At 35.7% G+C, this 11,941-nt stretch overlaps 1 protein-coding gene across 2 annotated transcripts in view; it reads right to left on the bottom strand.

Annotated features, from left to right (window-relative positions):
• ntrk1 (neurotrophic tyrosine kinase, receptor, type 1) overlaps positions 1–4,740 on the bottom strand; it is a 58,947-nt gene extending 54,207 nt beyond the window's left edge. For both annotated transcript variants that reach the window (XM_049464851.1, XM_022668704.2), the window contains exon 1: positions 4,400–4,740. In XM_049464851.1, the coding sequence (XP_049320808.1) occupies positions 4,400–4,587 (188 nt within the window). In that variant the 5' untranslated portion in view covers positions 4,588–4,740. The remainder of the gene's footprint in view (positions 1–4,399) is intronic.
• Between the last annotated feature and the right edge of the window lie 7,201 nt (positions 4,741–11,941).

Raw genomic sequence — 11,941 nt, forward strand, 5'->3', positions numbered from 1 at the left:
ATAGAGCAATATAATATCTGATTACACATCTGAATTGACAGCTTATAGAGGCTCCATAACACTTTTATAAGCATGAATAAAGCACTTATTTAAAGCAATAGTTTTGAGTATTTATCAAACTGAAGTGCTAACATATTTTTCATTTATAACACCTTTAATAAGCAGAAATCAGTAGAAAAATGTAATGTTATGCCTTAAATAACAGCTTTTCCTGCTCATATACCATATCTATGAAGTGTTAAAAATAACACTCATGCTTTTCATAATAATACAATCTGATGCTTAATATAGTGTTAGGAGTCTTTCCCAAGGACTCTTATTGGTGTAGAGCACTATAGTCACCCAGACCAGGAATTGAACCCCAGTCTCCCACATTATATTGTAGCTTACTGGCAGGGGGTGGTGTTATCCACTGCACTACACCAATCACTCCAAATTATTATTCAAATAATTTTTTACAATGTTGTGCATTATTCAATGCATATAAATGAGTTTTAAAGCCCCTATGTAGTGTTACCTAATACCTGTTCATAAGAACAATAAACATACTGCTAATTATTATGCAAGAGTATAGTGGTCATTATAAGATATTATGTATGCTTCATAGGAATACAACCTTGTAAAAGAAAAATGTATTAATTATATTTTTTAAAAGTATACTTAACTTAAATTAAAACATAGTTAAATGTAATATTTTGAAACAACTTATGGCAACTTAAGTATATTTCAGTTGTAATTAAGCTATAGTTAAACACAACATAAAATCAGTAGGTTGTGCTTTTGAGCACTTCTGCAAACTTAAGTTGATTCAAGTATGTGTTTTTTTTAAACACCTTTTTTAATACATTTGAAGTATATTGTAAATGTACTACTTTATATTGTGTACATCTTAATGTTACAGAAACAAAAATGCACTTTACACAAAAGTGCACTTTAAGCCGTATTTAATGCCACTACATGTAATTTTTATGAACACAACATTTAATTTAAAGCATGGCTTAAAAATACATTTTATGGAAATGCAGAGAAATACAGTGTATATTTAATGTGTATTTTTGTGAAGTATATTAAATTGAAAATGCACTTTTAGTATTATTTACCTAATTTACTTATATACACTTATTTTCCACAAGAGCACTATGATTACATGACTCATAGGAAGCGTTACTGAAATTTCTTCTTAAGAACAGTTGGTAACTGTTTTTTTTTTATCACACTTCGTGACTTTTATACACTATTTTAAAAAAATAGTGCACGTTAAGCAGTATTTAATGCCACTACATGTATTTTCTATGAATACAAAATGTAATTTATATATTAATAAAATATAATATATTTTCTATTTTTTATTTTTACACAATGTTTAATTTAAAGCATGGCTTAAAATACATTTTATGGAAATACAGAGATATACAGTGTATATTTAATGTGTATTTTTGTGAAGTATGTTCAATAAAAAATGTATTTTTCGTGTTCTTTACCTAATTTGAACATACTTTTAATGCTAATAAGTATACTTTTTTTTCGCAAGGGCACTATGATTACATGACTCATAGGAAGTGTTACTGAAATTTCTTAAAAACAGTTGGTAACTGTTTTTTTTTATAATTTATCATACTTCATGACATTAATACACTACTTAAAAACCCAAGCTTTTCTTTATATATTATGTAAAATAACTCAAAACAATTATCCTAAAAGAAAAACATCCAAAATAACTTTTATAACATTTATTCCAAATAATTAATAATTTTTTCCCGTATAAAATTGCCCTTTTCTGAGTTTTTCCAATTTTCTTAGGATACCAATACCTCCCAACCTGACTTAATAGCTTCTCTATTGAACAGATGTCACAAACAGTGGCACAGGAGGGGAATGCAGTAGATATATTATTGTATTTCTCTGAAGAGACTGAAAAGGGCTTTCCATCACTGTCTGAAGGGACTGTTTGTTATGTTTGAGATGCCCAGAGCAATGTCAGGTAGCACTGTTCTCAGAATTTCTGCCCTACTGAAGAAACTACGAGCTGAGACAGCTGAAGATGGACAGAGAAAGCACTATACCATAGAATTGAAGATTCTCCAGACAGTCACAGTAACCCCTGAGTGGTTCTTAGGGTAGGATATGTTCAGTTTTACATGATTGGATTTTTTGTTGTTGTTGTTGTAAAAAGTACAGTCTCTGAGGTCCTTTTCTTTAAGACCAATGAACCAATTCTTAACAGAATGGCCTTCTGATTAAACCTAAAGCAATTTGATGTCTTTAAAATTAGGCAGCAAACATGTGAAGCTTCCAGTAGTTCTAACAAGCAGGACAGTTCTTTCTATCGCATCAACAGAGGCTGCGAAAACAGTTACACTCGTATCTTGCCAAAGCAAACAATTCCAGTGGTCCACACACTTTGATTGATTCCATTGAACCAATACAGACTCCAAACATCACTGGAAATATTCTCAAAACCTCTAAAAGGCTGAAACTCCTGTGACACCGTATCGTATTTATTGCATACGTCATCTGATTGAAGTAGTTTTCCAGTAAAAACTTCACAGCCTTCAGCATCAACAATGTATTAATGGTATAGATTCCATTTGCAAGCATTTGCAGGCACCAGTGACACTTTTCATGTGAAGGCAAGCGAGCCAATCACCTTGATTGAACTCTCTCTCTTCCCCTGGATATTTTTTTATCATTTGCCCTACTTTCTTAAAGTGGAGGAAACACATGCAAGCTACCAAGAAACACATCAAACTACAACTGAACAGACTCAACATTTCACAGCAGGATGAAAAGCTCTGAGGCAAAGATCATAAAGTAAGTATTCAGGCCGATTAACAACTTCTAAAGAGCAGCATCTCTAAGAATGTACACATAAGCACACAGGACTGTCCAGCTCTTCAGGTTCTAAAGGCCCTTCATCTTCAAGAGCATAGCTAATTTAACTTAGTAATTGATTTCTTTCGATTCACAAGCCAATGCAAATCAAGATATGGTTGATTTCCTTGCCAAACAATGCCTGAATTACCTCAGCAATTAGTTACCAGACAATTTCCAACACTGTCCTTGACTGACTTAAAACCACTTCAGGACCAGAACTAGACACTCTTTTGATTCGCAAGCCAATGCAAACCAAGATATGGTTGTTTTCCTTGCTAAAACCTGCCTGATTTAACTCTGCAATTAGTTACAATTGCCAAACTATCCAATACCAAAAAGCCTCTTCAGAATATCTAGAACTCTTTTGATTTGCAAGCCAATCCGAACCCAGAGATGGTTGATTTCCCTGCTAAAAATACGTGTTTCAACTCAACAATTAGTTACCAGACAGTTTCCATACTATCCTGTACCCAAAAGCCTCTTTAGAGTTACTAAAACTGGACACTCTTTCAATTTCCAAGCAAATGCAAACCCAGGTATGGTTCATTTAATTGCTAAAATTTGCCTTCTTTAACTCTGTAATTACTTTCCAGACAGTTTTCAACTGTCCTAGACCAAAAACCAGAACTGAACAGTATTTTGATTTGCAAATTTACATGATTCAACTCATTCAATTCATTACCAGACAATTTCCAAACAATCTTGTACCCAAAAGCCTCTTTGGAATGACTAGAACTGGACACTTTTTAAATTTGCAAGCCAATGCAAAACAAAATATGGTTGATTTTGCTGCTAAAACATAATTGATTCAACTCAGCAATTAGTTGCCCAACAGTTTCCAACTGTTCTATACTAAACACACTTCAGGACCAGAACTAAACACTCTTTCAAGTCACAAGCCAATCCAAACCCAAAGATGGTTGTTTTCAACTGTCCTAGACCAAAAATCGCTTCAGGACCAGAACTGAACCCTCTTTCAAATCGCAAGATTACATGATTTAACTCAACAATTAGCTACCAGACAATTAGGTACCACTTTTTCAGAATAACCAAAACTGAACACTCTTTCAATTTGCAAGCCAATGCAAACCAAGATATGGTTGATTTCCCTGATAAAACATGCCTAATTTAACTGAGCAATTAGTTACCAGACAGTTTCCAACACTGTTCTAGACTGAAAACCACTTCAGGACCAGAACAGAACCCTTTTTTGATTTGCAAGTTTTCATGATTCAACTCATCAATTCGTTACCAAACAGTTTCCAAACTATCTTGTACCCAAAAGCCTCTTTAGAATTGCTAGAACTGAACACTCTTTCAAGTCACAAGCCAACACAAACTCAGAGTTGGTTGATTTCCCTGATAACACAACTTTCAACTGTCTTAGACTGAAAGTCCCATCAGGACCGCAACTGGACACTCCGCATCTCCACAACTTGCAAGCCATCAAAAACTCCAAAGACTCCCCTCCTCAATTTCCAATTCCTCAATTTCTCCTCCATGCATTGAACTCAGCCAGACTCACATTTCCGTGACGTTTTCGCTCTCCTGTGGTGCCAGTGACGGGATGCTGGTGATGCCATCTGCTTCCAGGCACTGTACCATGGCGAAGGAACAGCGACAGGCCCCTGGGCAACCGCTAAGAGCAGGCTGAAGCAGGCACAACACCAGTGCCAGAGCCAAGGCCAACTGGCACCAAGCCTTGCCAGCCATGGTGGAGCTTGACCCGCAATCAGTTTCGAGCGCACTCTTGGGTAACCAGTTCAACCACTCCCCTCAGCAGCAGTGGCAGCAATCAGGAAGGTAAGTAGCAAGCAAGCAGCAGGTTCCACTCTTGGCAAAGACTTGACTGGCTTGTGAGCTGAGGTATGGAGCCGCTGGAGCAGCAGTGAGGCGAGGGCCCAGGGGAACAGTTGGGCTGCTGCTGCCTCTGCTCTCCTCCCCTCGCTGCCTTCTCAGTCAGAGGTGGAGAGAGGGATGGGGAGGGGCAAGAAACTCCATTAGCTGGCGGGACGGGAGAGGGGAGAGGGGAGAGAAAGAGAGAGAGGGAGCCCGGTGGTCATCAGACACCTCCAGCTAAAGAGCAGGAGCCAGGCAGATGAGATCTGAGGCAGTAGAGGGATAGTAGTAGCTGGGATGGGAAGGGCTGCAGGTGGACGAAATGGAAAGCAAGGCCACCACCTGTTAGAGTTAACAAACTGGGAGGAAGTGAAGGATCAGTGTTGGAGAGAAAGAGAAAGGAAAAGACAAAGACTGGGATTTATCACTAGGGACAGGAACCTAAAGAACAGAACCACAAACCAAACCAAGGACAAAGAGCAAAGATACACCCAAAATAAATGGGAACTCAGATTGCAAAAATATGTTTAATAGTTCACACTCTATTCATCTATCTATTCATTTAGTCAGTCAGCTCGGACAGTTTGCTAGTTTGCTTCTGTATGATTTAATTGAAAATACTGTACAAATACAGTACAGTGCAGACAAAAAACCCAGGCGTTACAATAGCAGCCTCCAGGCAGTAGCATACTAAAATTCAGTGAGTTCTTAAGAACACTGATTCTTTCACTAATGTTTGTAATGTAAAGGCAGCCGAGCCTGTTTGTCTATATATGACTTTAAATGAGTTTATACATCTATGGCAATGGAAATAAATATATTTATCCATTCATTCAATTTACTTTATTCAACTCTTTACTGTATTCTATTGCTTCCCAGTTATCTATTGTACTGTCTGGGTTCAACCAAAGAAGGATGGGTTCATTTATATCTGAATGTTTGTAAAGGCAGTCTGCTTGTTTATATATGACTTTATATGAGTTAATACATCTATGGCGATGAAAATAAATATATTTTATTCATATATTGTCTAACTCACTTTATCCAACCATTTACTGTATTCTACTACCTATCAGTTATCTGTTGTATTATCTGGGGTCAACCAAAGGAAGATCTGAATGTTTTTAAAGGCAGCCTGCTTGTCTATATATGACTTTATACATCTATGGTGATGAAAATAAATATATTTTATCTGTATATTGTCTAACTCATTTTATCCTATTATTTACAGTATTCTACTGCTTCACAGTTCACTATTGTATCTATCTGGATTCAACCAAAAGAGAATGGGTTCCTTTAGATCTGAATGTTTGTAAAGACAGCCTGCTTGTTTATATATGACTTTATACATCAATGGTGATGAAAATAAATATGTTTTATCCATGTATTGTCTAACTCACTTTATCCAACTCTTTACTGTATTCTACTACCTCTCAGTTATCTGTTGTATTATCTGGGTTCAACCATAGGAAGATCTGAATGTTTGTGAAGACAGCTTGCTTGTCTATATATGACTTTATACATCTATGGCGATGGAAGTAAATATATTTATCAATTCATTCAATTTACTCCCAGTTATCTGTTGTACTATCTGGGTTCAACCAAAGGAGGATGGGTTCCTTTATATCTGAATGTTTGTTAAGACAGCCTGCTGGTCTATATATATTTATATATATATATACCTGAGTTTATACATCTATGGAAATGAAAACAAATATACAGCTCTGGACAAAATTAAGAGACCACTTCAGTTTCTGAATCAGTTTCTCTGATTTTGCTATTTATAGGTTTATGTTTGAGTAAAATTAACATTGTTGTTTTATTCTAGAAACTACACACAACATTTCTCTCAAATTCCGAATAAAAATATTGTCATTTAAAGCATTTATTTGCAGAAAATGAGAAATGCCCGAAATAACAAAAGTTCAGAAATCATTATTTGGTGGAATAACCCTGGTTTTTATCACAGTTTTCATACATCTTGGCATGTTCTCCTCCACCAGTCTTACACACTGCTTATGAATAACTTTATGCCACTCCTGATGTAAACATTTAAGCAGTTCAGCTTGGTTTGATGGCTTGTGATCATCCATCTTCCTCTTCATTCTGTTCCAGAGGTTTTCAATTTGGTAAAAATCAAAGAAACTCAATTTTAAATGTTTCTCTTATTTTTCTCCAGAGCTGTATTTGTCCATTCATTGTCTAACTCACTTTATCCAGCTCTTTACTGTATTCTGCTACCTCACAGTTATCTGTTGTACCATCTGGGTTCAACCAATATCTACATTACATCCAGACTGATTGTTGATGGTTTAGATGCAGTGTTTAGCTCAAATCAATGTGAAGGTTATTTTAAAAGCAATTACATTCAGATTTTTGAACAGATTCATCTCTTTCTGGTTACTCAGGCTCCTTACGTTGGATTTTACAGTATCTTTTGCATCAATTGAAATGCAACAAACAATGATCTCATCAAATCCAGACTGCATCAATCAATATGTCTGTTGCAAGGTAAGAGTTCTAAACTGCTTCCACCTACACTGGGGTGAAAAAGTATTTTTCCCTTTACAGATTCTTTTGTTTTTTGCATTTTTCAGATTATCAACCAAACTTTGATAGCAGACAAATAAAACATGACTAAATATAAAAAGCACTTAGTAAAAAAGTGTTTGCCCCCTATAAATCAACTGCTATTAATTACACTTTTGGAAAGCTTAAAAAACAGGCCTAATTACTGCCAGAGCTGTTGATTCAAGAAATCACTTAAATAGAACCTGTCTGGCAACATGAAGCAGATAAAAGATTTCAAAAAACACACAAAAGTGGAGCTTTTTGGAAGGCGTGTCTCCCAGTACATCTAGCTTTAAAACTAACACATAATTTCAGAAAAAGAACATCATACTAAACGTTAAACATGGTGGTGGTAGTGTGATGTTCTGGGGCTGCTTTGCAGCTTCAGGGTCTGGATAACTTGCTGTAATAGAAGGAACCAGGAATTCTGCTGTTTACCAGACAATCCTGAAGGAGTATATCCGGCCATCTGTTCATGACCTCAAGCTCAGGAGTACTTGGGTTCTGCAGCAGGACAATGATCCAAAGAAGATAAACACAAAAATTTCACCTCTGAATGGTTTGAAAAACTAAACTAAATGAAGGGTTTGGACTGGTCTAGTTAAAGTGTGATTGAGATGCTGTGGATGATCTTAAACAGGATGTTTATGCTGGAAAACTCTTTAATGTGTCTGAATTAAAATAATTCTGTAAAGACGAGTGAAACAAAATCACTCTACAGAGACTCGTTACCAGTTATTGTTGATTGCAGTTGTTGCCACCAAGAGTGACACAACCAAGTTATTAGATTTTGGGGACAAAAACTTTTTTACACAGGGCTAGATTGCTTTGGATAGTTTTTTGCCTTTAATAAATAAAATCATGATTTAAAAATTGCTTTTTATATTTACTCAGGTTATATTTGTCTGATATTAAAGTTAGTTTGATCATCTAAAAAATCTGTATGACAAAAAAAAAAATATTTGACTGCAGTCTTAGACTTGTCCAGATGCACATCCAGTATTTTTATGCCACTTTTTGATGTGATCAGAGAGTACATTAATATATGGATAAGCCCATTGTTATCTTTGCACATACTAAGGACTGAAGATGCATTAATTGGCTAAGTAGGGGTTTTAATGACTTGCAATTAGCAGAGTTTCTATATTTGGTCCTGAAGGGGCCAACACCTATCTCAAGACTTATAAAGTGTCCAGGTGTAATCTGCTTTTTTGACAGATTGATGATCAGAATTAGGTACAGTACTGTGCAAAAGTTTTAGACACCAAAGCAAATTAAACTAATCCATTTACCTCAGCAATATGAGGGTTTTTACTTGAAAAAAGCATCACATATAATTTGAACAGATGCAAATAAACATACATACAGTAAAACATAACAAGGAATTCTCATTTTTCACTAAGTGTGTTATATCCTGTGATCCAAGCTGAAGAACAAAATGTAGTTTCAGATTTCTCCTCAAAGCTTCTCAGCCAGCATGTGTGCAGGGGTTGGACAATGAAACTGAAACACCTGTCATTTTAGTGTGGGAGGTTTCATGGCTAAATTGGAGCAGACTGGTGTTCAATCTTCATTAATTGCACATTGCACCAGTAAGAACAGAGTGTGAAGGTTCAATTAGCAGGGTAAGAGCACAGTTCTGCTCAAAATATTGCAATGCACACAACATTATGGGTGACATACCAGAGTTCAAAAGAGGGCAAATTGTTGGTGAACGTCTCACTGGAGCATCTGTGACCAAGACAGCAAGTCTTTGTGATGCATCAAGAGCCACGGTATCCAGGGTAATGTCAGCATACCACCAAGAAGGACCAACCACATCCAACAGGATTAACTGTGGATGCTGTAAGAGGAAGCTGTCTGAAAGGGATGTTCGGGTGCTAACCCGGATTGTATCCAAAAAACATAAAACCACGGCTGATCAAATCACGGCAGAATTCAATGTGCACCTCAACTCTCCTGGTTCAACCAGAACTGTCCGTCACCACAATACATTATTGTGCTCTAAAACCAGGTGTTTCAGTTTCATTGTCCAACCCCCTGTATATATACAGTTACGTCAGCAGCTCACCTGATTTACCAAATTCACCAATTTACCAAACCAGTTGTTAATATGATTAGAACAAGAAATAACGGTAACACTTTCTATGAATGTCATCTCTATAAGACTCTTTAAACATATTCATAGCACATTATAATGCATTCATAAGGCATTAATTTATGCATTATTATTATAAATTGTGATTATAATGCATTAATAGCTGTTTATAATGTTATACGTCAATTCCAAGAAACTCAGTCCCAGCTTGCAGAATTATGCATTATGACTAAAAAAGCTTTTACCTCTTAAAAACAACCGGTATAATGCTTTAAATATATTTTTAATCACTCATGAATTATACTTGTCTTAAATATATTATTAGTTATAGTCCATTATAATGTATTATAACAGGTCTTTGTGTGCTCCAAGTAAAGTGCCAGACGTTCATTGTGGGACTAGATTATTAATGAAAGATTTATACTATTTTAACATCTATATTATTGGCACAGATTATAATGTGTTACGATTACAAGTCATAATGCTGAATAAACATGGCTATAATTGGTTATGCATTTTTGTAAGTATTTATAGGCATGTTTATAATGCCTTATGAATGCGTTATAACATGTTATGTGTTTATAGAGTCTAATAGAGATGACATTCATAGAGAGTGTTAGCGAAATAACTCTAATAAACTCAGATGAGGAGAGATTAGGAGATGTTTTAAGGAAAACAGTAAATTACTGAAATAAAGTAACAAATCAATGATATTCTAATTGGTTGAGATACACAAAAACATATAACAGGAAGATGCAACAAGTCTTCTTATATATTATAAGAAAATAAATTATGTAGGTATTTACAATATACAATGTGCAGTATGTACATAATGCAAAGGAAAACACTGCTTTTTTTATTTATTTATTTTACTGAGCTAATAAACACTTACTTCACAGATAAGAAGCTTTTTCTTTACTGAAATTCCCACAGGTGCCTAAAACATTTGCACAATACTGTATATCGTCACTGTCCGATGAAAAACACTTATCTCCAAAACAGCAACTATACAGGAGGAAGAAAAAAAAAAGTTTACCTTGTAATTTTTCAGTGGAAGTTAATGTAAAAAGAGTTTGTTTCAGGTAATTTTGAAGAGTTTCTATTGGTCCGGTCATCAAGAAATTTTGGCACAGTGTAAGGGACAGATTGTCTGTTTAAATTATGTAGTAAACTAAAAATCGACAAAAATGAAGATAAGTGGGTAACACTTTCTATGAATGTCATCTTTATTAGACTCTATAACTACATTCATAATATATGATAACACATTCATAAGGCATTATATACATGGCTATAAATATTTATAAAAATGCATAACCCATTATAGCCATGTTTATTAAGCATTATGACCTGTGATCTTAATACATTATAAGCTATGCTTATGATATACATGTTAAAATAGTATATATCTATCAGTAAAAATCTAGTCCAACAATGAAAGTCTGTCACTTTACTTAGAGCGCACAAAGACCTGTTATAATACATTATAATTGACTATAACTAATATATTCAAGACAAATATAATTCATAAGTGGTTAAAAATATATTTATAGGATTACTGATGGTGTGTTTATAAGTTGGAAGCTGTTTTAATCATAATACAGTCTACAAGCTGGGACTGAGTTTCTTGGTATTGACGTATAACATGTTATAAACACAGCTATTAATGCATTATAATCACAGTTCATGATGCATAATAAACATGGATATGATGAATTGTAGAGTTTTATAAATATGTATAGCCATGTTTATAATGCCATATGAATGCATTATAATGTGTTAGAAATATGTTTATAGAGTCTTATAGAGATGACATTCATAGAAAGTGTTACCGATAAGTGTTTTTCATAGGACAGCGACGATATGTGATCAGAGAAATCAGCAAACTCTTCCAGATGAAGTCTCTCTGTGACAAGACCAGAAACCCCTTGACTAATAGGGATATCACAGGCTCTAATTTGCAACCTCAACCCTGGAGCCATGTTTCTCAGGAGAAGCAGGCTGATAGGGAGACATCTGTCTGGTCAGACACTGTGATGAGTGGGCGAATCCTACTGTGAGGGTTGATCCTGACAACAATAACAAAAAAACCTTCAAAGACATACAGGCCTTTGTGAGTTCAAAAAGACGCCTGTAGGAGGACTGAATGCCCCGGCCAGAGTTTTCACTTCACGAAGCCTCTGCCTCCTCTTGGGATAAACGCCGAGGCCCAACCCCCCAGCTCTCCCAGTGGCCCTCCGTATACATGGGAGTAAGGTCAGAGTGCTCTGACCACAATTATTGGCGGTAGCTGAATTGCTCCCTTTTTTCTGCCTCAATCTGGACATAGTGGCGGTGGAGGGCTTCTTCCTTTCTTCATCTGAGTAAAGCAAGGACAGACACATGGTCAGAGAGATAAAGAGAGAGAGAGAAAGAAATAGAGAGAGAGAGAGAGAGAGAGAGAGAGAGAGAGAGGAAAGACAAATCCATCTATGGTGGTTTTCCATCCTGTAGTCCTAAAATGCCATCTCTGGAGCCTGGATGGATCTCTCCAGCTCCTTTTAAAAGCAGGAGCTCCTG

Source organism: Astyanax mexicanus, chromosome 1 (assembly GCF_023375975.1).
Source record: "Astyanax mexicanus isolate ESR-SI-001 chromosome 1, AstMex3_surface, whole genome shotgun sequence".
Classification (NCBI taxonomy): Eukaryota; Metazoa; Chordata; class Actinopteri; order Characiformes; family Acestrorhamphidae; genus Astyanax; species Astyanax mexicanus.